The 26709-nt window shown below is 43.1% G+C and overlaps 1 protein-coding gene across 18 annotated transcripts in view; it reads left to right on the top strand.

The window, feature by feature from the left end:
* Window positions 1-5370: 5370 nt before the first annotated feature.
* Window positions 5371-26709, top strand: part of HTR7 (5-hydroxytryptamine receptor 7) — a 154403-nt gene continuing 133064 nt past the window's right edge. For all 18 annotated transcript variants that reach the window (XM_042908292.1, XM_042908303.1, XM_042908304.1 and 15 more), the window contains exon 1: window positions 5371-5965. In XM_042908292.1, coding sequence (XP_042764226.1) covers window positions 5421-5965 — 545 coding nt within the window. In that variant the 5' untranslated portion in view covers window positions 5371-5420. The remainder of the gene's footprint in view (window positions 5966-26709) is intronic.

The following is a 26709-nucleotide window of genomic DNA, read 5'->3' as shown; positions in this document are numbered from 1 at the left end:
GAGAGGGAGACACAGAATCTGAAGCAGACTCCAGGCTCCGATCTGTCAGCACAGAGCCCAACGCGGGGCTTGAACCCACCAACCACGAGGTTATGACCTGAGCCAAAGTCGGGTGCTTAACTGACTGAGCCACCCAGGTGGCCCTATCACTCTGCATTTATAGCAGTTACATTTATAGTTACTCACTTATATACATATTACATATATTACCACACGTACCCTTATATACATACATATATGTATATCATCATCCTATATATAATATCTAATATGTGTTAAATAAGTTTATATATTTAGCCTAAAGGCTAAATTTTAAGTAAAGTGAAAAATATTACATGTACATTAGAAGTGCTGATGATATTCAGTTAGTTATCTTAATTCTAAATTTAAATATATTAGAATCTAAACATAATTATTAGAAAAGTGTCCCACATACTTGTGGAACCTTGTCCCCTTTCCTCCAGTCTACTGATGAAATTTGTACTTGAACTGCAATGTTGTCTCTGTGAATTCTTTGGTTTTCCCAGTCAGATCCAGCGCCTATTTCCTAAGGACTCCCACATCTTCAGTTCAGACCTATATTATGAGGCTTTTCATATAGTACTACAACTTGGAGTATTAGACACTTAATAAATGTTGACTCAACCAGAGTGAATGATGCTTTTATGGGTTTTTCTTTAAACTGCTTTAGATTAAAGAACTTCATTTTTCTTCTTTTGTATATTTTTCAATATTTATTTTGAGAGAGAGAGAGAGAGAGAGAGAGTGTGTGTGTGTGTGTGTGTGTGTGTGTGTGTGTGTGTGTGCACGAGCTGGGGATGGGTAGAGAGAGGGAGAGAGAATCCCAAGCAGTTTCCATGGTGCCAGCACAGAGCCTGACGAGGGGCTCGATCTCACCAACTGCGAGATCATGACCCGAGCCGAAATCAAGAGTGGACGCTAAACTGATTGAGCCACCCAGGCGCTCCCATTTTTTAGTTAGTCCTTCAGGTTCAGCCTGTGAAAGACAACATTGTTGAATTTGTTCCCTGACAGAAGCTTTCCATGGAGGTTTTCTCTTTGTGAAATTTGTATTGAGGAACAGATTTCCCACTAGGGGGTGGGCATGTACCGCTTATATTTCAAAATGGTCCTAGTATGAAAAAATTGAGCAATTTAAAAATAAACAAGTGTTCTTGGATCTGTCTGTTCTTTGATTTTCTATTTATCTTTTTTTTTTGACGACAATTTTTTAAAGTTACATTTATTTTGTGAAGAGAATGAAAAATTTCTAAATGGAAGGAACCAAAGAAATAAAGTTCATTTTAGTATTCAGCATTAAGGGATAATACAGACAAAGGTGGCATCATTGAAGGACGCATGTATCTAAAATAAAACAAAGCCCACAATTCACTTTTAAGCTGAGGAATTATTTTAAATCATGAATGACTTGGCTATAGGCATTATTCTACCCTCAGTTTATTTGACAAATGTTTATTGAACACCTAGCATGTGGCAGAAATAAAATACCCTTGCCTTGGGGAGTTCGCAGTCTAATGGGAAGATAGTCATGTAAAATATAAAGCATACTGCAAAGGTAGGTGCTGTAATAAAAATAGGAAAAAAATGCTTCAAGAGTCTAGAAAGGATGACACTATAGCTATGGTAAAGGGGGTTGTCACAGAGAAAGGGGAATTTCTGGTCCTGAACTAGCTGCTTGTATCCCAACTGAGCCTCCCCGATGTCTGTTGACAGACTTGAGTCCTTGAATGAGGATGTGTGTTCTGTCTTCTCTCTCTGTGCCGCTGCTCACCAGCCCAGCTGGTAGCCACAGGGTATTATTTGGATATTTATATGTACTAATCTTAGCACTACATTTGCCCAAGCATTCTGGTTTTCCTAGTCTTTTCTCATCCAATTCTGGGATCAAGGGACACCCAGGCAAATCATTTAGTTGAGTGAGGCAATGGGGTGTAAAAGTGAGTAGCTGAAAAACTTCGGGGAAGTAAAAGAGTAGCTGTAGGAAGTCAGCTGTGTCGGGCATTGGACGTTACTGGAACTCCAGTCAGCATGACGTTAATACGCTTAATCGATTAATGAGTTGCCAATGGGTCCTATGGCATAGAAAGGTTTATCTTACTTGTGTTTCTTAAAGTAAATCTACATTGTCAGAGTATGCGGGTTTTAGGGCAAAAGACTCTCCCAAGCTTATGTCCTATGGTTGGGTACGTGTGCGTCTGTGTAGATATGAGTAAGCATGTGCATGTAGATGAGCTAGATGTGTACCTAGAGGGAAGAGCTTATAAAAAGATGGTAATGCCTGTTGTAGGACTCAGCTGCTCTTCTCTGCTACCCTTGAGCGGTTCTGAAAGAAGGAGATTACCAGTTGGAAGCATCAGAAAGCTATAGTCTCAAGTGCCCTCATTGACAATTTTATGAGACTGCTGTTATAGGAAATGAGAGTCTAGACAAGGTTTGGTACTTTTTAAAGCAGCAGAGTTATTTTTTAAATGAGAGAAATAAAACGGATGAAGACTAAAGACATGATTTGATTTAAATGCCAACGCTTCTCTTACTGTCTTGAGTATAACTGCCAAAGAGTGGGTAGGCAGGGGGAGGGGGAGGGAAGCAACACCTTGAGATGGATTTTAAAACGCGAGGAAACAAGGGGCAAAACCCTTTTTTAGGTGGATGCTTAGGTATTTTATGAATATTTTGTGAAGCTGTATCTTTAGCTTTTCTTTATGAGGAGATTATGGAAACGTATACGTGAGATTTTTAGCATTTTTATGAAGAGAGGATGATTTGTTAGTCAAGGTTAGAGGGAAACAAGGAATTCCAGATAGTTCTGTCAGGATTTTGGAATAGTGATGGATGAAATTTAAACTCAACATAAGCAAGGTAATGCTGCAGAAGCTGAGATTTTCAATAACTATGTTTATGCATTGTGACAGCTTATAAATTAAAAACTTAGCCACTCTAAGAAAATACACTCAGCCATCACCAAGGATAATATAATAGAGGTGACTGCTCTATAAAAAGGGGAGTTTGGACCTGATGCTATATGGAAAATGGAAGAGGAAGTAAATTTGAAAGTAGTATTTTACTGAGTATTTGGTGCATTTATATGTCCTACACTTAAAAAACAAACGTAAAAAACATCAGAAGCTGCTATGGATTGTAAGCGGGCTGGGTAAGAGCTGGCAGGAATGTGGGTGGCAAATTATATCGACTGTAGATTTAAATAATAAAACTATACAAATTCTTTGTATAATTATGTAACGTGGAATATTACTTAAAAGAGCCAAGACAGAATGTAAGTTGCTCTGATTACTCAGGGAAAAAAAAAATACGAGGAAAGTCAAAAAAAGTTAAAGTGAGTTAAAAAATCAAAATGAGGAAAGTCAGAAGTAGCTTGTGAAATTACCACCTTAAAGAAATGTTTAAGAGGCCCTTGACACAATTCTAAACTGAAAACCAAAAAATTAAACCATTTCAATGTAGTCATGTGTGATCTTGGACAAGTCATTAAACTTCTCCCAACCTCTCTTTCCCTCTCTGTCTTGAAGGATAAACAAATGGTGTCTTTGATGGCTTCCAGCTGCAAACTAGTTTCCTTTTGTCTGAAATTATGTTTAATACTCACATCAGACTGAAGAAATTTCCTCATCCATTTCCTTAACCATTAAATGGTATTGCTTTGTAGCCTACATGCAGTCTCTTCCACTCTTCCTCTGACACAAGGTATTGACCTGCTTATCTCATGCAGAGGAGAGCCCCTGACCTTTTCATGGTCAACACTGGCCCACCATTTAGGGACTTTTTTTTTTTTTTTTTACTTAAAAAAAAAATCTGTTTTTGAATGGGTAGAGAGAAGAAATTGGACATAGTAATCAGGTAAACCTAGGTTTGAAGCCTATTACCAGCTGAAGGCAACTGTATTTCTTTATCTGGAAAAATAGGGCTACTACCCACCTTGAAGAAGGAGAGTATTAGCTCTCAGATCAATACATTTTGAGGTTTCTGTTCCTTTTCTTCCTATTTATAATCTGCTAGGGCCTAACTAGAAAAGAAAACAGATTGGATTGTTTCCAGAGTCTTAAACTAAAGGAATCACTGCTTGCTTCCAATAAAACCTTTAAACAAAATGGAGTGGAGTAAGTCTCACAAATGATAGAAATCAGCCACTCTTACAGGGTTTGAATACCAAGGGGATTTTAGGCAATAGGCATTAAGTCAACATACACCTCCAGGATTCTCCTGCAGGGCATTGTAACCGGTCATTTCTTCGCGTATGTGCAACATTTCCAGAATACCATGGGATAAATTAACCCTCATTTCAATATATTAGGCTTTGAAGTCTGAATATAAAAGCAGCCAGGGATTATTTTCAGAGCCCGAGAGGCCTGCTTCTAGACGCTGGGGGGTTAGTCAGAATGGGTTGAAGCCCATGGAGGTCCCTTCCCCAGAGCCCAGCCCCCAGCCCCCAGCTCCACCCGGGTACCAAGACCTGAAGGCATCTCACCCTCTCCCTGTTTTCTTTCTTCAGATCTCCCACCCCCCACCCTTTTGGCTGCTTCTCCTTTTCCATCTTCGCTTTTTCCCATAAGTGGTCAAAATAGGAAACGGAAGTATCTATTTGTTGCTTGGTGTAGTGCTCGAAAAAAGGTTTTTTAATTAAGAAAAAAAAATCCTCTCCAGGTTCTTCATTTCGCAATGAGTCCGAACGTCCTCTGGCCCCCGAGTCCTCCCCCATCCGAGTGTCGTTCATACAGTGAGGAGGCTCGGGTCTGTCGGAGGGGGTCTGCGCCTCCAGCCACACGGCAGGATCTGCGAGCGAGCGAACCGGCTCGGGATCCCGGGAGGCGCGTGGAGCACCGCCCCCCGCCCAGCTGGGAGGCGCGGGAGAGGCGGCGGCCCGACACAGCCGGGGAAACCCGTCCCGGGAGCCCGAGGGGCGCGGGCGGCGGCGGCGGCGGCGGCGGCGGCGGCGGGGACGCGGCGCGGCTGCCGCAGGGGAGCGGCGGCGGCGGCGGCGGCGGCGGCGGCGGGCGCGAGGGGCGGGGCGCACTCCGCAACTTCTGCCGCTGCCTCCCGGGCGCGCTCGGCCGAGGCGCGCGGCTGCTGCGGGCTGCGGGCTGCGGGGCGGCCAGCCGAGCCGTGCCCACCGGCCCGCGAGCCGCGCGTCCCGGGCGTCCGTCGGTGCCGGAGGCGCCTCCCGCAGGGAGACTCGGCGCGGCCGCGCTCCCGCGTGGTCCGCAGCGGCTGGGGGCCCGGGACGTGCGGGGCCGCGAGGCCGAGCCGAGGCGCCCCCCAGCGGCCGGCGCCGGCCCCATGGCTGCGCCGGGCGGAGCGGAACCGGCGAGGTGAAGCCCCCGGGCCGGTGGCCGGAGCGCGTGGCGGGGGCGCCGGCTCCATGGGCAGCAGCGCACAGCGGCACGATGATGGACGTTAACAGCAGCGGCCGCCCGGACCTCTACGGGCACCTCCGCTCTTTGCTCCTGCCGGAGGTGGGGGGCGGGCTGCCGGACCTGAGCCCCGACGGCGCCGGCCCGGTCGCGGGCTCCTGGGCGCCTCACCTGCTGCGTGGGGTCCCAGAGGTGACCGCCAGCCCGGTGCCCACCTGGGACGCGCCGCCGGACAATGCCTCCGGCTGCTGGGAGCAGATCAACTACGGCAGAGCCGAGAAAGTTGTGATCGGTTCCATCCTGACGCTCATCACGCTGCTGACGATCGCCGGCAACTGCCTGGTGGTGATCTCGGTGTGCTTCGTCAAGAAGCTCCGCCAGCCCTCCAACTACCTGATCGTGTCCCTGGCGCTGGCCGACCTCTCGGTGGCCGTGGCGGTCATGCCCTTCGTCAGCGTCACCGACCTCATCGGGGGCAAGTGGATCTTTGGCCACTTCTTCTGCAACGTCTTCATCGCCATGGACGTCATGTGCTGCACGGCCTCGATCATGACCCTGTGCGTGATCAGCATCGACAGGTAAGGTAAGGGCCGGGCCGCCCGGTCCCGGGGTCCGCCTGGGGATGTGCGGGCTGCTCCCCCCCTTCCCCCGGCGCTTGCCTTTCTTAGGATAAGCCAGACCCCTCGGAGGGATGAAGGGCTGCGCCTAAAATATCAACCCCCACACACCAACCCTACACCAACCGAGCAACTTCAGTTACAGCATAGCCTATATACACCTTTAAAAGAAGAGTCCAAAATGTTCTAGTTTACTGTAGTGAGGATTTTAAGACCAAAGTTAAAGTATTTTAAGCATTAGCAGTTCCACCAGGGGGTCCCTTGGCTTGGTTTTCAGACGGAAGGGATTTGATCCTCTCTGAACTTGACAAACCCTTGCTGTGAGCCTGGAAGTGTCATTTCTTACTTTAAGAAATCAGTCGTTGAAAAGCCTCCTTGTTTCCTGATTTTGGGAGCTGCTCCCCAGGGCCAGTGAAGGAACTGAGGATGGTTCCAGAATTGGGGGTTCTACATGTCGGAACGTTGCACTCCTATGATTGCTGATTCTGAATCTCATGCTTTTGGAAGTCTGATTTTAGTGTTTGGCATCGCTGTCTGTATCCTGCAGGCGTGCTGACTGGAGCCTAACTCCGTATCTGAATGGTTGGTTCTAGCCCTTCATCATATCTCTTGGGAGTCTTCTCTTGAGAACTCCCCAGTGGAGTAATTGAAACAGAGGCTGACCATCTGTCAGAGATGCTGGGGGAAAAATTCCTGTCCTGGGTGTCAGATCGGGCTAGGAGACCCCAGGGTTTCTTCAGACTCTAGGATTACAGAATTCTGCAGTGGAGCATCTTTGGTCCTAGAAATACAGTGCAACTGACAGCTTGAAGTATGGTCCCAGTGCTCTTTGGCCACACAATAACACTGTGTTTCTCTTGAAACTGAAATATTAAACCTTAATATTCACCCACATAATTCTGATGTTTTAAAACTAGCACAGGGCTGGCATCCTGTTGTGTTTAATGATACAGAGAAATGATTGCTTATTTTCTTTGTGGACCTACAGAACCTTTAAATGTGTAAACCTTTCAGCACAGAAGAAATAATTGGTGGCTCCACATTTAAAATGACAGTGCCTCAAAGGATGGTGTAGCACGAAACTGAGGTTTTCTTCCTTTTCCTCCCTGTAAACACTGCTATTTGTGGTTTGTTGATGTTTAACATGTTCTCCTATTTTACTGCTTGACCAGGGTTTAGAATTACTGAAGAAAGGGAATGATAGGAAAGGGGATATTTTCAAGAAAAAAATATATATTGTATCTGCGTTTAAAGATCTAGGTTATTTTTAAAAAATTGATCCTGCCATTTTCTATATCATGCTAGGTTGGAGCCTCCGACAGCAAACAAGGAATTAGTTTTTAGAGTAGTGCGTGAACAGCATATATAAGAATATTAGCTCTAAACTTGACAGCTGAAGTTCTGAATTACTGTAGTTAAGAATGACAAAAACATATGCACTCACAGTCTGGCTGTGGCAACAGGAACTAGGAGAGTGCACTCAATATACATAGTAAGTATATACATGAATTGTAAGCATAAAAATTGGACCGCTAAGCCTGTCTGAGCGTCTTGCATGAATGCAGTCCTTTTAAATGGAATTTAGTGTAATGCAACAAATATTAATTTATGGTGCAAGAAGTACATTTATAATTTTTTCATTTCATAATTGATACTAACTCGTGTCCTAACACAGCCAGTGCTTCTGTTCTGCTGGGCACGTTCAGGTTTGGCTTGGGATGACCCTGAGGTTCCTATATATGAGCCAAAGGCTTTCTTCACTCAGTGTGCACATGTGACTTACCAGCAAGCAGCAGGCATGTCTCAGATACAGAGAGGTTAATCCTTCTTGGCAAGAGCTTCTAATTTCTTTGTCACGTATATCCTTACAATTGTCACAAATTGTGATATTACATAGGGATATAGATTCTGTCTCCTTATTTCCTCCTATAAGAAGTGTCCCATTGGTGAATTCTGCTTAAAAATTATTTCAGAGGAGGAACATATCATTTTTTTTTAGATGAATGAATAACTTAACACTGGAAGAAGACACAGATTGCTTTTCTTCCAAGAACACACAGAAATAAAAATGAGAAAAAATAAAAAAAAGAAATAAAAAATAAATTTAAAAAAATGAGAAAAAAGAAAATGTGTTTGATGTCTAAGGTGAATTATTTCTTTTTTTCTTTTGTAAAGTTTATTTATTTTGAGAGAGACAGAGAGCTAGTGCAGGGGTGGAAGAGGGACAGAGAGAGAAGGGGAGAGAGAGAGAGAGAGAGAGAGAGAGAGAGAGAGAGAGAGAGAATCCTAAGCAGGCTCCACGCTATCAGCACAGAGCCTGGCTTGGGGCTCAATCCCACAACAGTGAGATCATGACCTGAGTCCAAGTAAAGTGTCGGATGCTTAACCAACTGAGCCACACAGGTGCCCCTAAGGTGAATTCTTTCTAAAGAGGTTGTTTTCTTCAGTTCCATTGTAGAATATGACCAATGATACAAAAATGTGCTAAGAAAATATGAAAAATTTTAGTCTTCATTTATTCATTCCATCTTGAGTTCAAGGTTAGGTTACAGTGTGCTTTGTGCAGCATAATTAAAGATGAATAATAATCTTGCTTTTGAGCTCTTACTGTATTGCAAGAGTTTGGCTATCTATTGAGCATTTCACTTATCCAAAATGGAGCCTTTGATTTTTCTTAGCCACACCCCACCTTACCTGGATGCTTTTCTAGCCTTTTCCAATGCAATTTCATGCCATTCTTCTTAGGTGGCCGCATTCCCTTCCCCATCCTCTTCAGATAATGAATGATTCATGATCGTTGAAAAAGTAACAGTCATTGGATGGGAACGCTGTAATCCTTCCACTACCAAACAGTCTTTCATGTTATATCTGTACCTGTTTTTATTTCTGTCCAGTTAAAAAATGAGATGATATTGTGTCCCGGCCAAGGCCAAACCACCTACACCTCACATCTTCCCATCTCCTTTTACCCCAAGGATTTTGTTCCTTCCTTGATCCCTCCGCTCTTGTCTTCAGTGTTTTCTCTCAATGGGCCAAGCTTGATCTTCTATTTTCTTTTGGCCTCACTTCTCCCTCCAGTAACTGGAGTTAAGCTGCTCAAAGAACTGTGCCCACAACCTGTCTTTGTTTCCTTCCTCCTCAGGTAGGTAAGTTTGACACTTATCAGGTCTACTGCAATATTTTAACTCGCCTTCCTAGCTTCACTTCTGTCCACCCTGCATCCATTGCCCATAAAGAAGCTAGAATGATCTCTTTATTAAAAAAATTGTTTAAAAAAAATTGATTCTAAGTGAGATAACATTTACATGTAGTGAAATGCAAAGATAATAAATGCATAGTCTGATGAGTTTTGACAAATGTCTGTACCCATGTAGCCAACACTCCAGCCAGGATGTAGAATATTTTTATAATTTCAGAGAGTTCCCTTGTACCCCTATTAGAATGATCTTTTAAAAATAGAAATCACATTATATTTTATATATAGTTCAAAAACATGCAAAACAGTTCTTTTTTTTTTTAACGTTTATTTATTTTTGAGACACAGAGAGACAGAGCATGAATGGGGGAGGGTCAGAGAGAGGGAGACACAGAATCTGAAACAGGCTCCGGGCTCTGAGCTGTCAGCACAGGGGCCCGACGCGGGGCTCGAACTCACGGACCGCGAGATCGTGACCTGAGCCGAAGTCGGCGCTCAACCGACTGAGCCACCCAGGCGCCCCGCAAAACAGTTCTATATGTTGTTTAGGTGAGCTTATCTAAGTAATAAAGGAAAAAATAGTGCAGAGGAATGGAGAACACCAAATTCATGAGAGTGGTTATCTCTGGTGGGGTGGATGGAGGTGTCATGAGGGACTAGCTCACGGAACTATACTGGTAATGTTTTGTTTCTAATTCTAACGGTTGATACAGTCTTGTTTTTCTTTGTATAACTTTCTGTATGTCCGAAATACATTTTTAAATGTCTTTTGGAAATACATATGGGAAATGAATAAGCCTAAGCATAGAGCGTGCTGAGTTTCTACAAAGTGAACCCCTTAGTGTCGTCTGCCACTAGATCAAGAAATTGAATATTACAGCCTTCTGCCCCTTTCCAGTTTCTGCTGCTCCCGAGGATGACTGTTGTCCTGACTTTTTAGCATCATGAATGAGTTTTACTTGGTTAGAACCTCATATAAAGGGAATAGTAGAGTATGTACTCTTAAAAAAAGTTTTTTTAATGTTTATTTATTTTTGAGAGATAGAGACAGAGACAGAGGGCAAGCAGGGGAGGGGCAGATAGAAAGGGAGACACAGAATCCGAAGCAGGCTCCAGGCTCTGAGCTGTCAGCACAGAGCCTGACGTGGTGCTCGAACTCATGAACCGCGAGGGATCATGACCTGAGTTAAAGTCAGACGCTTAACCGACTGAGCCACCCAGGAGCCCCTATATAGAGAATATACTCTTAATTCTGGCTTCTTTTGCTCAGTATATGTGTGATTCATCCATAGATTTTAGTCTGTCAGTATTTTATTTATTTGGTGAGTAGTATCCCAGTTATCTTGCTTATCAATTCACCTGTAGATAGACATTTGAATTGTTTCTAGTTTCTGGTTATTACTAATAGTGCCACTATAAACATTTATTTATACGCATGTCATTTTGTGGACATGTTTACATTTCTTTTGGATAAATATTATGCTGTATAGTAATGTACCTTATTGTATTTTATTTATCCCCTTACATCTTTTGTGTTATTGTCGTCATGCATTTTAATCTACATATTTAAAAGATCTAATCTATTATTTTTGTTATTTTAAACAGTTAATAGCCACTCTTATTTACCCACATGTTTAGCTTTGCTTTGCTCTACATTACCGTGTTTTTATCTGGGATCATTTTCTTCTGCCCAGTTAAACTTTCATTAGAATTTTTTTAATTAATTAATTAATTAATTAATTTTTTAATGTTTGTTTATTTTTGAGAGAGACAGAGACAGAATACGAGCAGAGGAGGGGCAGAGAGAGAGGGAGACACAGAATCTGAAATAGGATCCAGGCTCCGAGCTGTCAGCACAGAACCCAACGTGGGGCTCGAACTCAGGAGCTGCGAGATCATGACCTGAGCCAAAGTCAGTCGCCCAACCGACTGAGCCATCCAGGCACCCCTCATTTGCATTTTTTTAAATGACGGCTTGCTGGTAATAAGTCCTCTCAGATTTTACTTATTTGAAAATGCCTTAATTTTGCCATCATTTTTGAATGACATTTTCTCCGAGTATGTAATTCTATATTTGAGGGTTTTTTTTAGCACTTTAAAACATCATTCCATTGTCTTCAGGCTTCCATCATTTCTGTTGAAAAATCAGCCATTAACCAACATTATTATTATTCCTTTGAAGATAGTGTGTCTTTTTTTCTTCTGGCTGTTTTAGGATTTTCTCTTTGTCTTTAGTTTTTATTAGTTTTTCTGTGCTGTTCCCAGGTCTGGCATTATTGATTAATTTTTGCTGTTTATTTGCTGTCAGCCCTGGGTGAGGTTCTTAGTAATTTTTGTACTTCTGCATTGATATCTCCAATCAGTTGGATATTATCTTTTTAAATAATTTTACTGTCTCATTCTTTCTCTCTTCTTCTGTGTCTCAAATTTACATAATTTGGAACTTTTACTCTTATCACACATGTCTCTTACACTCTATTTTCCATTTTCCTCTGTGCTTCATTTTTACAAAAGTTTTGACCTGCCTTCCAATTTATTAATCATCTCTTCTGGTATGTCTAATCTGTTGGTCAGCATTATTTATTCAGTTATTAATTTCACACTCCTAGAAATTTCATTTGATTCTTTTTTTTTTTCTGTATTTGATCTTTTTTGTTGATTTGAATTCTCTGCCTTTTCATGTAATTTCTCCTTCTTGTTATTACATTCTTGAGTATACATAGGCTCTTTTTATACTAATTCCAGTATATGAATCACTTGTGGTTGCTTTGTGTGTGATCTGTTTCAGTTTTTTAACTCTGGATTTTGGGTCTATGTCTTGGCATACCTAGTAATTTGATTATACACTCAACATTTTTTATGAAGAATTATAGATGCTGTAGATGATGTTATTTTCCTCCAGAGAAAATAGCTCGTAGCCAGGCATATTGGTGGAATGATTATTGTAATCCAATTAGGGTTTGTGTTACTATAGACTGTGTGTTAGTGTTGATAGAGTTCTGTCTGCCACTGGCTGATGCCTCTTTCTGGGATGTAGCCTTCTTGGGATTTCAGCTGAGAGCAGGGGGTGTTCCCAGTGACTTCTCCCCCTGGCTTGTTCAGTACTCTATTCTGTCCTCAGCACTGTAGATTGCTAAAACTCCCACTGAAAGCCTTTTGGGAAAAGGAAAGCCTTCTTCCTTGGCTTCTTAGCCTCCTGCCATATACAACTTCAGAATGCAACCACTGTCTTGAGGGGAATACCAGCCAAGTGTTGGGCTTAGTTTTCTGCCCCTTCCTTATTACTGGGATGTTGGCCTCTGAGGTCTTTAATTTTGTCTTTCTGTCCTCAAGAGATTACCAATATGTCTTCTGACATTGTTGCCTCTTCACAAGCAGCTCTGCTGAGGTTTTTTGCCTGGATCCTCAGCCCCTTTCCCTCACCTAGTTTTGGCAAATGTCTCGAGGGAAAGAGTGCCTGCAGGATTTTGACTCACTGCTCTGTGGTTCTGTTTTCTCCAGGATTATTTTGTTTTCCTTAATTCCTGGTTGTCTCAAGAATTCTGTGGTGGCTACAAGCAGGGGTGTGTGTATGTGTGTGTGTGTGTGTGTGTGTGTGTGTGTGTGTGTGTGTCTTTGTGCTTTATCAAGCTTTTTTAGTTGTTTCAGCAGAAGCATTGGTCTGAAGCATCAAGTAGCTTCATCATAGCTAGAAGTGGATGTGTGCCTGAGATATTTTAAATATATACAAATACAGAGTACAATTATGTAAATTGCTCTTCTGAAAACCTTTCATTGGCTTTTCATTTCACTGGGAATAAAATGGAAAGTGTTCAGCACATCCATAAGGTCTCTGCTTTGTTTCTGCCTCACTTATCAATGGCAGTTTGTACCAGAGTCCATGTTGCTTTGCAAAGTATAGTCCCACTGATCTTTTCAGTTTCTCTATCAGGCCCATTCCATGCAAACCCACCAACTAACATATTTGCAAAACTATGATTTCATGTCTGGAGTTCTAGTTCCTAATATATCTGTTCCCTAATATATATTTTTTTATCCCAAGTTGGGAAGCTTAAAAGCGTTTAATGCTCTAGAAGGGCAACCATTAAAATCTCTGAAAAATACTAAGTATTGACAAGGATGTAGAACGAAGGGCACTTCCGTACATTACTAGTAGGATGGTGAATTGGTAAATCATCTCGAACATAGTTTGGCATTATTGTGTGTGGTTGAACATACATGCACCCTATGATTTTGCTATTTTACCGTGAGGTATGTATCAAAGAGATTCTTGTCACCAAAAGTCTTGTACAGGAATATTTGTAATATCCACAAACTTGGAATCCTAAAACTTGAAATAATATATATGTGTATCAATAATAGAATGGATAAATAAATTGTGCTACATTTACACAATAGAATACTATTCAATAGTGGTTATCCAACTTGAGCATGTATCAGAACTATCTGGAGAGCTTATTAAAACACAGACTGCTGGGTCCTACCCCAAGAGTTTCTAATTCAGTAAGTCTGGGGGGAGCCAAGTAATTTGCATTTCAAGCAAATTCCCAGATGATTCTGAGGCTCCTGTGTTGGGGGCCCTCCTTAGAGAACCATTACCATATGGTAATGAAAATGAACAAACTGGTTAAAACAAATCTCACAAAGTAACTTAAACAATATTTGCTTATAAAAATTTGAAACATGTTTAAAAGTGAAGGGTATAGTATGAAGAATCTAATGTGTCCATTGCCTGGCTTCAACAGTGATCAATTTATGGCCAATTTATTCAACATATCCTTTGCAGCTTCTTCAATCTTCACAGTATTTTAAATCAAATTTTCAATGTCATGTCATTTCATCCATAAATACTTTGGGGTCACAAACACAATGATGAGCAGAAGCCGCAGAGTCCCAAAGAACACGTATAACGCAATTCCATTATGATAAAAATTTGAAACAAACAACCCTGCTTAGAGACCTACGTAAGTGGAAATTTTATAAAGGAAAGGAAAGAACTATATATCATGAGAACTAGGAGAGTGATTACTTCTGGGCATGCTTCTGAAGTGCTATCATGTTTTATGTCTCGACCGTGGTGGTAATTACATGAGTGTTCATTTTTAAAATTACTGTAAAAGCATCCATGTATGTTCTAGGTGATTTCCTGCATGTACCTTTTGTTTTATAATCAAAAGGGCAAAAGGATTTATTTGGCGACATCTTGTGAGGTGTATCTGGATTTACATCAGATGGATGGTTAATCTGAGCCGGTGCAGTTACTGTTCCAGTGCTGTCAGCGACCGTTCCTTTTTTTAGCTTCGTGTGTGAGGGCAGGGGTCATCTTTGGGCTGTTAACAGTTAAAGGAACTCATCTGTATTTGCAGGAGCCATAACCTTAGTTCTGACTGGGGTCTGGCTGGAGTCTTGCTTCCTCGCCAGGTACTGTGACTCATTCACTTTGACGATGTGAGTTGTGCTCTTGGCTTTAATTCTGCTACGATCAGCAGCACAGGGTGCATTCTGGCTTCTCTGGATTGCCTTTTTTTTTTTTTTTTTTTTTTTGAAGAAGAAGTCATCCTTGCTCATCTCTAAATTAATTTTCAGCTTGTAGATACACTTTATGAGTTGATAGAATCCTCTTCTTCCTTTGCTACGAAAGGGTGAGAGGGAGGAGATTAAGCAGGTCTTCCTCTCTTTTGTGAGTGACAATTCCCATAAACTACTTTTTAAAAAATGTTTATTAATTTTTGATTGAGAGAGAGCATGCGCATGCACACACAAGTGGGGGAGGGGCAGAGAGAGAGAGAGAGAGAGAGAGAGGGGAATAGAGGTTCCAAAGGGGGCTCTGGGCTGACAGCAGAAAGCCCAATGTGGGGCTCGAACTCACCAACTGAGCCGAAGTTGGACGCTTAACCAGTTGAACCACCCAGGCGCCCCATGTGAATATATTTAAGGAAAAGAGTAGAAGTTTAGGTATGGCCGCGATGGACTTAAATCCTGACCGAGGTCTCAGGAGAAATGTTGAATTACACTGGTGATCGAAGGGCAGGAGAGTTTCCAGGCAAGGGGAACAGCAGATGCCAAGAGGCTGGAGGCAGTGAATCAGTCTGTGAGTGAACTTACAGAGAGGGAGCCAGAAGGCATCCACGTGAGGAAAAGCCCAAGTCTGCTTGTGGCAGATGCTGCTGGTTGCCTTTGCTTGACGCCCGTCACCCCCTTCCTCCTCAGTTACAGGAATTCCTGTTTTCACCTGGGAATATGGCTGCCCATGATAAAGTCTACATTTTCTCATCTCCCCTGCAGCTAGGTGTGGCCATGTTACCAAATTTTGACTCCAGAGACGTTAGTAGAAGTATGTGTTTCAGCTTCTTGGAAACTTCTTTCAAGACATTTGGTGTGGGCCTTCTTCCTCTTTGTGTTTGTCTTTGCTTCCATCTTGTCTCCTGGAATTTAAGTATGGTGACTGGAGGTCTCGCTGTCATCTTGGTCGACAGAGGGCCACACTGGGGAAGGAGGAACAGCATGCTGGAAGGGTAGCCTGGACCCTGGAGGGCTGTGGATTCCACAGGGTTGCTAGAATCCTGACTTCTTAGTAATGGGTGAACAGATACCATTATGTTGTCTCTCACAGCTGCTGAAGGTGCCAGTTTCTTACTCCACTCGCTTGTCCTTCCCGTGGATGTCCACATGTATACATCGTAAAACATCATTGAGGGTATCACAGTACCATTCTTTTTTGGAAACCCTGTAGGAATAACAACTACCATTTTTGAGAGCCTTTTGTGCTACATAAATTCCTAGAGACTTGACATATAATATCTCATTTAATCTTCATAGCAAGGGTGTTTAGTGAGTGTCGGTAAGCGTATTTATTTAGTGTCTGTCACTGAATGTCTCTGCTGGCCAAAGATGAACAAGAGAGAGTGTGAGCATTTTTAATCCCATTCTGTAGATGAGGAAGCTAAGGGAACACACACCTTCTGTGTGGGAGGAACAGTGTCTACCCCATGGGTTCCCCTATATCACTGTAGCCATTTCTTGCTGCATGAGGAGAACAGTCAAGGCCCTTTATGATTTAACTCCAGCCTCCCTTATAGCCTCAGTCTGACTAACTCCATCATAGGCCCCTCCCTCTCAATATGTCAGAACAGAGCTAATGCTCTCACCCCCCAAACTTGTTCTTCTTCCAGTGCTCCCATCCCAATTGGTGACATCAGTCTGTACCCATTTGCTTTGCTAGACATTTGGGTACCATCTTTGAAACTTCCCATTCAGCCCCCCACTCTCACCATCCAATCACCAAGTCCTGCTGATTATCCTTTCACTTTCCTTCTCCCCACTGGCATCTCCAGGAACTCAACCCAAGCCTCTATCATCTTTCATATGGACCACTCAATGTAGCCTCCCAGGGGGCTCCCTGTATCTACTGCCCCATGTTAATGCAGCATGTGTAACCCCAGCTAAGGATTAGAGTCACCTGGGCAATTAAAAAACTAGCAAATCTTGGAGAGAGAGATCCTGATTTAATTGGTCTGGGTGGGCCTGGCCAGCAGTATGGTTGAAGATACCACCCAGGTGATTCTCATGTATAGCCAGATGGAGAAACCCTGAGTTAGGATGATCTTTTAAAAAGGCAAATGCAAGGGGGCACCTGAGTGGCTCAGTCAGTTGAGCGTCCAACTTCAGCTCAGGTCATGATCTCATGGTCCGTGAATTCTAGCCCCATGTCAGGCTTGTGCTGCTTCAGATTCTGCATCACCCTCTTTCTCTGTTCCTTCCCTTCTCATGCTCTGTCTTTCTCTCTCTCTCTCTCAAAAATAAGTAAACATTAAAAAAATTTAAAAAGGCAAATGTAGGGGGGTCTGGGTGGCGCAGTCGGTTGAGCATCTGACTCTTGATTTCTGTTTGGGTCATGATCTCACAGCCTTGAGATCAAGCCCCACATTGGGCTCCATGCTGAGTGTGGGGCCTGCTCGGGATCCTCTCTCTCCGTATCTGCCTCTCCTTTTCTCTCTGTGTCTTTCAAAATAAATAAATGGGAAATAACTAAAAAGTAAAAAAAAAAAAAATGAAAAAGCAAATGCGATTTTATTTGTGGTTCCCGAGCTTACCTGCACTTTAGAATCACCTAGGAATCTTCAGAAAATTCCACAGTGCACACCCAGGGCATCATAAGCCCAACTAATGCACAGTCTCAGGGGGTAGGACTCATGCACCCCTATTTTGGAAGCTCCAGGCTAGTCCAATGTGCAGACGGGTTTGGGCACTACTCCATGATGGTGTTTTCCTGCTTCTTTAATGGGTTAATGAGTTCCCCTACTCTTGAGATAAGGTCCTGAATGTTTAATGTGACCTAAAAGATTATACAATTTGACCTCTGCCTTAGTTCACTAGATTAGGGGTTGATAAACATTTTTCTGTAAAAGGCTAGATAAATATTTCCATAAATATTTTAGGCTTGTGTGCCATGTGGTCCCCGTTGTAACTACTCTGCCACTGTAGTTTGAACATAGACAATTTGTAGATGAATGGGAGTGGCTGTGTGCTAATAAAACTTTACTTATGGGTACTGAAATTTGAGTTTCATGTAATTTTCACATCTCATTAAATATTCTTCCTTCTTATTTGTTCAACTTTTTTAACATATAAAAACCATTCTTAGCTGGGGTTGCTATACAAAAACAGGCAGGCCACATGTGACCTGCTGCAGTCTGCCAACTTTTGCCCGAGATTTGATTCCATTCCATTTTCTACCCATCTGTCTGTCTCCCTATCTATCTACCTACCTACCTACCTATCTCCCCCAAGTCCTGAATATTCAGGCAACCTTTTTGGTTTTTTCCTCCTATTCCTTGACATTTTGATGTTCAGGGCCTTCACAGGTCTTTTTATTGTACCCCCTGCCTCCTCCCCCCACACTGTTCTACCTCTTTGGCTGGCTAATTTTTACCACTTTTCAGACAGGTCCTTGATTAGATGTTACTGTCCCATGCAAGTTTCCTAGAATCTCCAGATTGTCTTAAACAGTCTTTTTTTCTTACTATCCGCATTTTTTCTTACTAACACCTTAATTTGTAAGGAATGGTTTGTGAAATTAACTGTAATGAACACATGATTTGTGGGATCAATCATCCATACACTCCGCATGGCAGGATGTCCTGTTGGAGACTGTGTCCCCATCCCCAGCATAGTACTTAGCACATGGTAGGTGTTTAGTTAATCATGGTGGGTTGAGTTGAGAAGGTTGGGTATCTCATATTCTCAAAGGTCCGGCAGACCTTGACTTCTTATTCTCCAGCATTCTGTGAAACCTTCTTGGTGATAATGTAGAAGTTTCCTTGGGAAACCAAGTTAGGGTCTGGAGATTGCTGGAACAGAAGTGGTACGGAGGCAGTGGGATAGCCCCAATGGGTTGTCCTATCCGGGTGTAGTAGGCTGGTGAGTCACTCTCTGCTCTCCATACATATGCAGAACACTGACTTTAACAAAGCCCTAGTGATATGAATCCTTACCAGTTTCGAGCCACGGATTGTGTCTTTATTATCACCATTGTTGTGCCATGAAGCAGACGGAAATGCAGGCAAAATTGAATGAAAATCCCAGAGCCTTTTTCTTTCAGCCGAAAGACACATTTGCAGCCAAGCTCACACATCCCAGAAGGAGAGCGACAGGTATCAGGCAGGAAGATGCTTCCCAAGTAGCAGAGCACAGTAACTGGCTGTTGCGATATTATTTGTTGAGTGCACACTGTGGGCCCGGTCCGCTGCCGGGGGCTTCATGTAATTCATCTCATCTCATCCCCATGACCACTCCGGGGGCACTCTCATTCTGGCCACCGGTGTGATGAGCAAAGGGAGGCTCATAGAGGTTAAATACCTTGCCCAAGAGCACACAAGAAGAAAGTAGTGGGATCACAGTTGGCTGGGAAAATGACTGACTTAGGTCTTTTGGGCCCGAAGGGTGTTGCCTTTGGAATATCATCAAGCACTAGATAGTTTCTGCTGACTTCCACAGAGGACAGCGATGACAGTAATTATGTTAGCCCAAGTGCAGAGCCTCTCACCTAATATCCTAGGGGCCAGGTGTGTTTTGGCACCCTCTCCTCCGTTGCTGATCCAGGATGTCTCCACTCCAGGCCATCTGTTAGCTTTTGGGTTGGGGTTAGGGTAAGTCATTACGGAATATCAGGATCTGCTTCTTCACAGGTTTAAGATGGACTCTTGAGCAGCAGGTCCTAATAGAGAGCCAGGTGTGTGTGTGTGTGTGTGTGTGTGTGTGTGTGAGGGAGAGAGAGAGAGGAAGAGAGGAGAGAGAGGATGCATGAGCAAGCTAGAGGAGATGGTGGAGCTGAGATTTCTTTAATAGGCAAACCCTTGTTATTTGTCTACTAGATATTTAAGTACTGGGGGGGATACAGAGGTGGGTAAATACATGGCCCCATCTTCAAGAGGTTGTCGAGTTGAGCATAAATTAAGATTATTCACATATCAGAAAATTTGGACCCTTAAAAAGGTAGCTTATACCTTTGCTTTGCAGTCAATCCCTGTGAGTGATGACCTTTTTGGAAGAGTTTGAGTCATTTAGCTTCTGGTTGCAAACAATTGGTTTGAGTGCTTCCATCAATAAAAACCCAGGTACTCTGGTCTGTTTTTTGAATAGTCTTTCTGTGCCTAAAGAATTCTTGCTGAGGACTGCTGCAAAATGATGGCTCCTGGGTCAGACCTAAATGCTCACTCTTCCGATGTTGTAGTGAAGCACAGGTTGACCGCCTCTGGGGACAGAGCAGCTGGGGGACCTGGGGGGCACATTCCCAGTGCATCTATGTGGGGAGCTTTATTTTGGCCCATTTTGCCGGTTTGCATTCTCACTTTGATCATGGGTTCTGTTATGATTCACATTCCTGAACATTCTATATTTCTGGGCATTCTGATAATATTTTCTGCTCTTTCAGAGAATGGTAGCTGGATAGCTTTCTTCCTTCCAAATGGTTCTTTCATCTGGAACATCCACCAGAACCACCCACTCGCAAGGGACTGCGAGTATTAATGCTTAAACCTGAGAGACTTCAATGGTGTGCTCCAGTCCAGCTATAATCTATCTGGTCCAGTTGCCTGAATACATGTTCTGTATGTTTGGTGTGAAAAAGTCTCTGATATTCTCAATAAAAGTCTTTGAAAATTCTTCCATTGTGATAAGTAGATTGCCTTGTGCTTTCATACTTGATTGTTTTGGGGATACTGCTGGCCCCTGCCACTCTGGCTTCCTTTCTGGGTCACAAAGGCAATAGTCCTTTAAAAGCAACTTCTTAACATATCACAATTGTTTTTTCTTATTGTGGGAGTCATAGGGGATTCATCTATTCACTTCTTCAACCTTTATTGATTGATTACTCAGTCTTCATTAGTTACTCTTCTGTATCCTAAACAAGGCAAATAAGGTCTCTCTCTCCTCTCTTGGATCTTATATTCTAGCAAGAATAAATAGGACACAGAAATGTTTTTAAAAGCACACTAATTCGTTGGTAATATGTGCCATATGGAGAATTAAAACAGAGCAACGTATGGATTAGAGTGGGTACTCATGGAAGACCTTTCTGGAGAGGTGACATATGCACTAGGTGTAAGTAACGTGGTGGAGCTGGCTCTGTGAAGATCAGGAGGAAGAACACTCTGGAAAGGCAGCAGCCGGTCAAGGCCTTGGACCAGGTGATTGGAGTAGGGGATCACGGGAAAGCCTGGAAGGAAACACAAGTAGAGCAGTGGTCACGAATTATGTTGGGATTTGGGCCAGGCGGAGTTTGGATTTTATGCCACGTGTAGTGGATCCATTGCGGAGTTTGGAGTGTAGGGTGACATGATCCCGTTTACAATTTTAATAGTTCACTATGGTTACCTTGTGGAGAATGGATTGGAGAAGGGTAAGACTGCAAGCTGGGAGGCCAATTGGAAGGCTTCTGCAGTAGTCAAGAGAAGAGATAATCGGTAATGGCGAAGATAGAGAAAAGTGGAGGGATGCAAGGGGTGTTGATGGTGCATCTGCAGGACTCAGGGTTGGACGTGGGGAGTGAGGGACAGAGAAGAATGAAGGGTGACGTGCTTTGGGCTCAAGCTACCCAGTAGCTTTCACAGATGCTGTTTACTGACTTTCCCAGTCCGTAAACAGGAATGAGGTTTAGTGACTGTGAAAGTAGTAGGACTGATGGTAAAAAGAGTCCAACTTTGGATGATAAGTTTGGTCTTGGTGGACATTTTGATGTAAGTGGTTAGAGTTCCAGAGAGAATTCAGGACTAGAGATCCAAATTTGGATGTCATCGTAAGTGATATTTAAAGGCATAGGATGGGAGAGAATAGATAGGAACAGGGGCCTGGATACCAAGCCTTAGGGAGAGAAAACATTCAGAGGTCAAGAGGAGAGGAGAGGTTAGCCACATTTAAAAAGGGATGGTCAGTGCAACATGAGGAACACCTGGAGAATGTGCCATCGTGGAAATTAAGGGAAATGTATTTTGAAAAAGACAGAATATCGACTATGTCACATGGTGTTGCAAGGCCAGGCCAGAAAAATGGCCAATTTGGTGATCTTGAGGCCTAGTCATCCTGAGAAGAGTAGTTTCAATGGAGCAGTGGAATGGAAGCCCAGATGGAGTGAGGCAGAGACGATGAGAGGAAAGACGTGGAGACGGTGACTAGAAAAAGATCTTTCAAGAAGTTTCACTGATAGCTACTTAACCTGGGAGTCAGGCAACGTACATTTGAGCTCTGCGGCTGCTGCGTTGTATCCTAGTGATAATTCCTTAAGTACACGTGTTAAGTTCCATTACAATGGGCGAGAACTTTGACTTTGTTTTTTACTTCTACTTCTTCTGCACCTACAACATTCCTAGCACACAGTGGGTGCTTAATCATTAGCTGAATGAATGGATGGATGAATTAATGAATATCCTACTAGAGCAGAAACCCTTTAGCTCAAGACTGTGTCTAATTCATCATCTACAGGCTCATGTAGACCAGGCGGGATGCAAACATACTCCTCAATGAATAAATGTATCTGGTAAACTTGGGAGTAAAATAAGGCAGTTTGGGTTAGGAAAGGTCCCAGAGAATGGGACAGGATACAGATTCTGTCTCTGTGATTCCTGTGACCTTACATAAGTCACTATACCTTATCTCTAAACCTCATTCCTCATAATGATATAAATATCTCCATAGAGTTAATATGAGGAATAAATAAGATTATATCCAAGAAGAGTTCAGCTGAGGGCTTGCCTCTTATAAAATGCCCACAGATTGAGAGCATTGTTATTATTACTATTATTCATGTCCAACTCTGGGCTGTGGTGGGGACTTGAGTTCTGCCAGCCAGTCAGGACATCATCCTGGGGTTAGAGCTGTTTGAATTGGAGGGCTTACTGGTGCCCTTCTTGACTCTCCTGTCTTCTTTCATTCTGAAAGTGATAAGTAAATCAAGTCTGCCTGCAGGAAGAGTCTGTGTGGGGTCTTGATGAGGCTTCAGGGAATGCCAGCCTGCCCCCAAACCACCCTACCTGTCCATTGATGCCAGAAATAGGGGCTAAAGTCAATTTCATGATTAAGTTCAGACACTGCTTGAGGCAAGTCAGGGACTTGAATTTCTTCATGCTGGGGTGTGTTCAGTGGGTCAGTCAGGAAGGGTAAACAGCTGGTACCTTACATAATGTTGTAGATAATGGGGAGAAGGTGGTTGGTGGCACATCATCCCCCGTCAGATGACATCCTAGCTGTCTCCTGCTTTTGCTCTTTCTGTGTGTAATTCCTGAGTGTCACAGAAAGTATGGGGGCTGTTTCCGTTTTTCCTGAATATACCACATCCTCCCTTGCCTCTGTATCCTAATAGCTGTTGTCTCCTCTGCCTGGAAGGCTCTCTCCTTTCCTCCTATTTCCTAAACATTCTTCAAGATTCAGCTAACACATCATGGTCTCTAGGAAGCTATCCCTGACACCGAGGTCTGAGTTGGGTTCTCTTCGCACACTCTCCCTTAGCACCCTGAAATTCATTCTCTATTATCATCATGCTGAAATGTACCTGTTTATATTTCTTCCCCAAGTGCTGAGGTCCTCGGGGACAGGGGCATCTTATTCATCTCTGTTTGTTCCCAGCTTCTATTGGCATGTGGAAGGTGCTCAGTAAATATGTGATGCGTAAGCGAGTGAATAAATGAATGAATGAAGCAAGCAAGTAAAAAATTGACTTATTTGATTGGGTCATGGGTATGAAACAAGTAGGCAGGGAAAATGAGGGACATAGAAGCCATGCCATTTATGATTCAGTTCTGCTCTGGTAGGCCTTGTTTCCTTTCTCCCTGAGTGGGGACCTCATCGTAGCTTCCAGGAGCATTTTTTTCTGACTTTGAAGGCACAGTTCTGCTTCACACGATTTATAAAGTCACTGTGGATTCCATTTTCAGGATGTTCTGTCATTAAGGTCTATTTGTAAAGGTGGCCAATATAACAGAGTTTTTAACTGCATGGTGCATTACATGAACATCCCCAGCAACCTTATGGGGTTAGCATCTGAGTCCCAGAGGCAAGACTAGATGCTGGAAATAGTATAATGGGATCCACTACAGCTATGGATAATTCAAATACACTTGCACAAAAGGGGAAATCACATAATAAAATGTAACCTTGCCTCCAGAGCCTCTCATTGCTTTATCTTGGGTGAGTCAGAGGCATTTTTACATTTCCACATTGGTTCCTGTCTTGATTCTTCTTCCAGGGAATAGCTCCTATCCTGGTAAATTCCTAAGAGACTGTTATTAGATTTCCCTCAAATGTCACTTATGTGTAAATTATGATAAAAATGTCCCCAAATTCTTCCCATTCTTTTATGCACGTGCCTTTCGTGTGAGACTTTACAGCCCTTGTCACATTGACTCTAGGCTTGGCCTTACACCTTGCTTTGGCTAATGGGACTTTAGCAAACATGACTGAGGTGGAGACTTGAAAAGAGCATGTGTGCTGGAACTTGCCTACCTTTGCTGCCTTGGGGGACCCTGTGACTACTACCATGTGAAGAAGCCTATGCTGGGTGATGAGAGACTCATGGCTTAGTCCCCCTATTTCCTTGGCTGCCAGTCCCCAGTCAGGCAGATGAGATTTTCATGAGCTGCTATCAACTGACCACAGACACGAGAAAACCCACTTGGGATGAACTGAATCTTCCGGGACCAGAACAGTGCAGCTGACCTACAGAATAGCAAGCTGAATATATGGCTGGTGTTTAAATATATGGCTGAATATATGGCTGGTGTTCATGTTACGGCACAATGTCCGTCATGTTCTCTGGATGATTGTTTATGAGTCTATCTCCCCCTATAGACCTTGGATACTCCAAGAGCAAAAGCAATGTCTGGAGGGCTGGTAAGATTTGCCCACCTGACGCCTTCCCCAGGGCCCGGGACCAAGAACGCACTCTGGAAATGTGGGCGGGCTGGACGAATGTGTGCACAGCTCAGTTGCGATGTCTTAGAATCTTGGCTTCTGCAGCACCAACAGCCTCTTTACTAATTTCTTCCCCTCTCTCCAGCTAGGTATCCAAAACGTGATGTTCTCTCTACTCTTAACATTTTGTATTTCCATACTCTCTTTTATAGTCATGGTGGTCTCTTACCCATCCTTATAATTTCTTAAGTGTATCTATAGGTAATAGCAAAGTCCCCCAGGTTTTTAAAAAATGGGATTATGGGGGCGCCTGGGTGGCTCAGTCGGTTGAGTGTCCGGCTTCGGCCCAGGTCATGATCTCACGTCCGTGGGTTCGGGCCCCGCGTCGGGCTCTGTGCTGACAGCTCGGAGCCTGGAACCTGTTTCGGATTCTGTGTCTCCCTCTCTCTCTGACCCTCCCACATTCATGCTCTGTCTCTCTCTGTCTCAAAAATAAATAAAACGTTAAAAAAAATTTTTTTTAAAAAAATGGGATTATGTAGTCACAAAAGACACTAGCCAAAATGAAGCTTTTTGAAAAGAATCCAAGTTTCCTTTTTATAATTATATTTTTCAAATGGCATTATGTGCTGATTGATTTTTATTTTATTTAGATTTGATTTGATTTTCGCTGTGTAAGATTTACATTTTCAAAATGAACAGTTTTCCACTGAAAGCTATTAATTTCCTTCTGTCTAAGGTGATGACTCTTCAAACAAATTCATTTCGTGGTTGTAACTTCAGTAAAAATCCCTGCCCAATTGTTGGCATTTTAGGAACCCTAGAAAGTTGTGTGAAAGGAATCCTCAGAGTCAGAATGAAGGAAGAGAAAGGTAACGCAGGCAAAAGTCATTAACAGTTGCTAAGAAATTTTTGTTAGATAAGTGCCCAGTGAAGGATTAAACATTACCCTGTAGCTGTAGGACTCTGTGCTACGTGCTGATCATTTCACTGACTCGTCCCAACAGTCTTGTGCACTAGGTTCTGTTACTCCCATTTTACAAATATGGAAAAGCTTAGATAATTTCATCAGGTTACTCAGGGTCAGAATCTGGAATCAAACTTGGGTATGCCTGATTCCAGAGCTGATGTCTTAACTCTTACGCTTCACAGAGAAGGGAATCGAAAGTATGGTCTGTTCCTGGTAGATCATGTGTCTTCTTTTAAAGACAAAAATCAAATAACGTATCTAGACCTTGGAGGTTCACCTAGAGCCACATCAGCATCTTGAAATATTCTGTACAGTGATAGGATAGGGGTTGGCCTTGGTGTGTGTGTTGGTCCTTACCTACCCCTGATCGTCCAGAAGTTCCAGGTTTGGCATGCCAGAGGCCAGGTGGGGTCAAGTTGTCCCCCCCAAATTACCAGACAAACAGAATGAGAGAATATTAAAACTGGAAGGGACCTACGCTAGTTCAGATCTCCGAGTCTACTCTCTACTTTGCTCTGCTCTGCTCTCTTCCCTGGGAAACCGATATGCTCTGTGGCTTCTAGTTGGGTTCAGCTGGTGGCAAGGTTAAGGAAGATATGATATCAAAGGGAGATCCTACCCTTCCTGAGGGTCACCTTGTACTTACTGTGCTCCTTGACTGGAAGTCACTGTTCCCCTCAAGGTGGCTCTTGCTCCCTGACTCCTTCCTTCTGGGTCCTGTAGCTGCCTCCTGCCCTCCTCCCTTTGCGTGTGGGGTGATGATTGTTCTATTGCTGCACTGTCCTTTATAGCTCCCCTACCCCTGCTCATACCTCTGTAGTTTCCCTGAATTATCCTAATTTGAGGGTGCAATTTATTTCTTGCTGAGATTTTGATTGATATAAACTTCTAGAGATCACGTAGTCCAGCCTTCATGTTTTATAAAGAGAAAACCGAAGCACAGAGACAGTAAGTGCCTGCCTGAAGCAACTGACTGCTAAGTGGCAGAACCAGAACTTGGAAGGCACATCGGACTAATATCTTATCCAGTGATTCTCCCATAAGCCCAGGTGAGGAAAGACCAGTGAATGCCACTATATTAGTTGAGACAGTTGCTTATTTTATTTCCTTTTCTTGTAGAACAAGAACTTAACTGAG

The sequence above is a fragment of the Panthera leo genome, chromosome D2 (genome assembly GCF_018350215.1).
Source record: "Panthera leo isolate Ple1 chromosome D2, P.leo_Ple1_pat1.1, whole genome shotgun sequence".
NCBI lineage: Eukaryota > Metazoa > Chordata > Mammalia > Carnivora > Felidae > Panthera > Panthera leo.
Note: the sequence above shows the minus strand (reverse complement) of the source record. Positions and strands in the feature narration are given on the sequence as shown.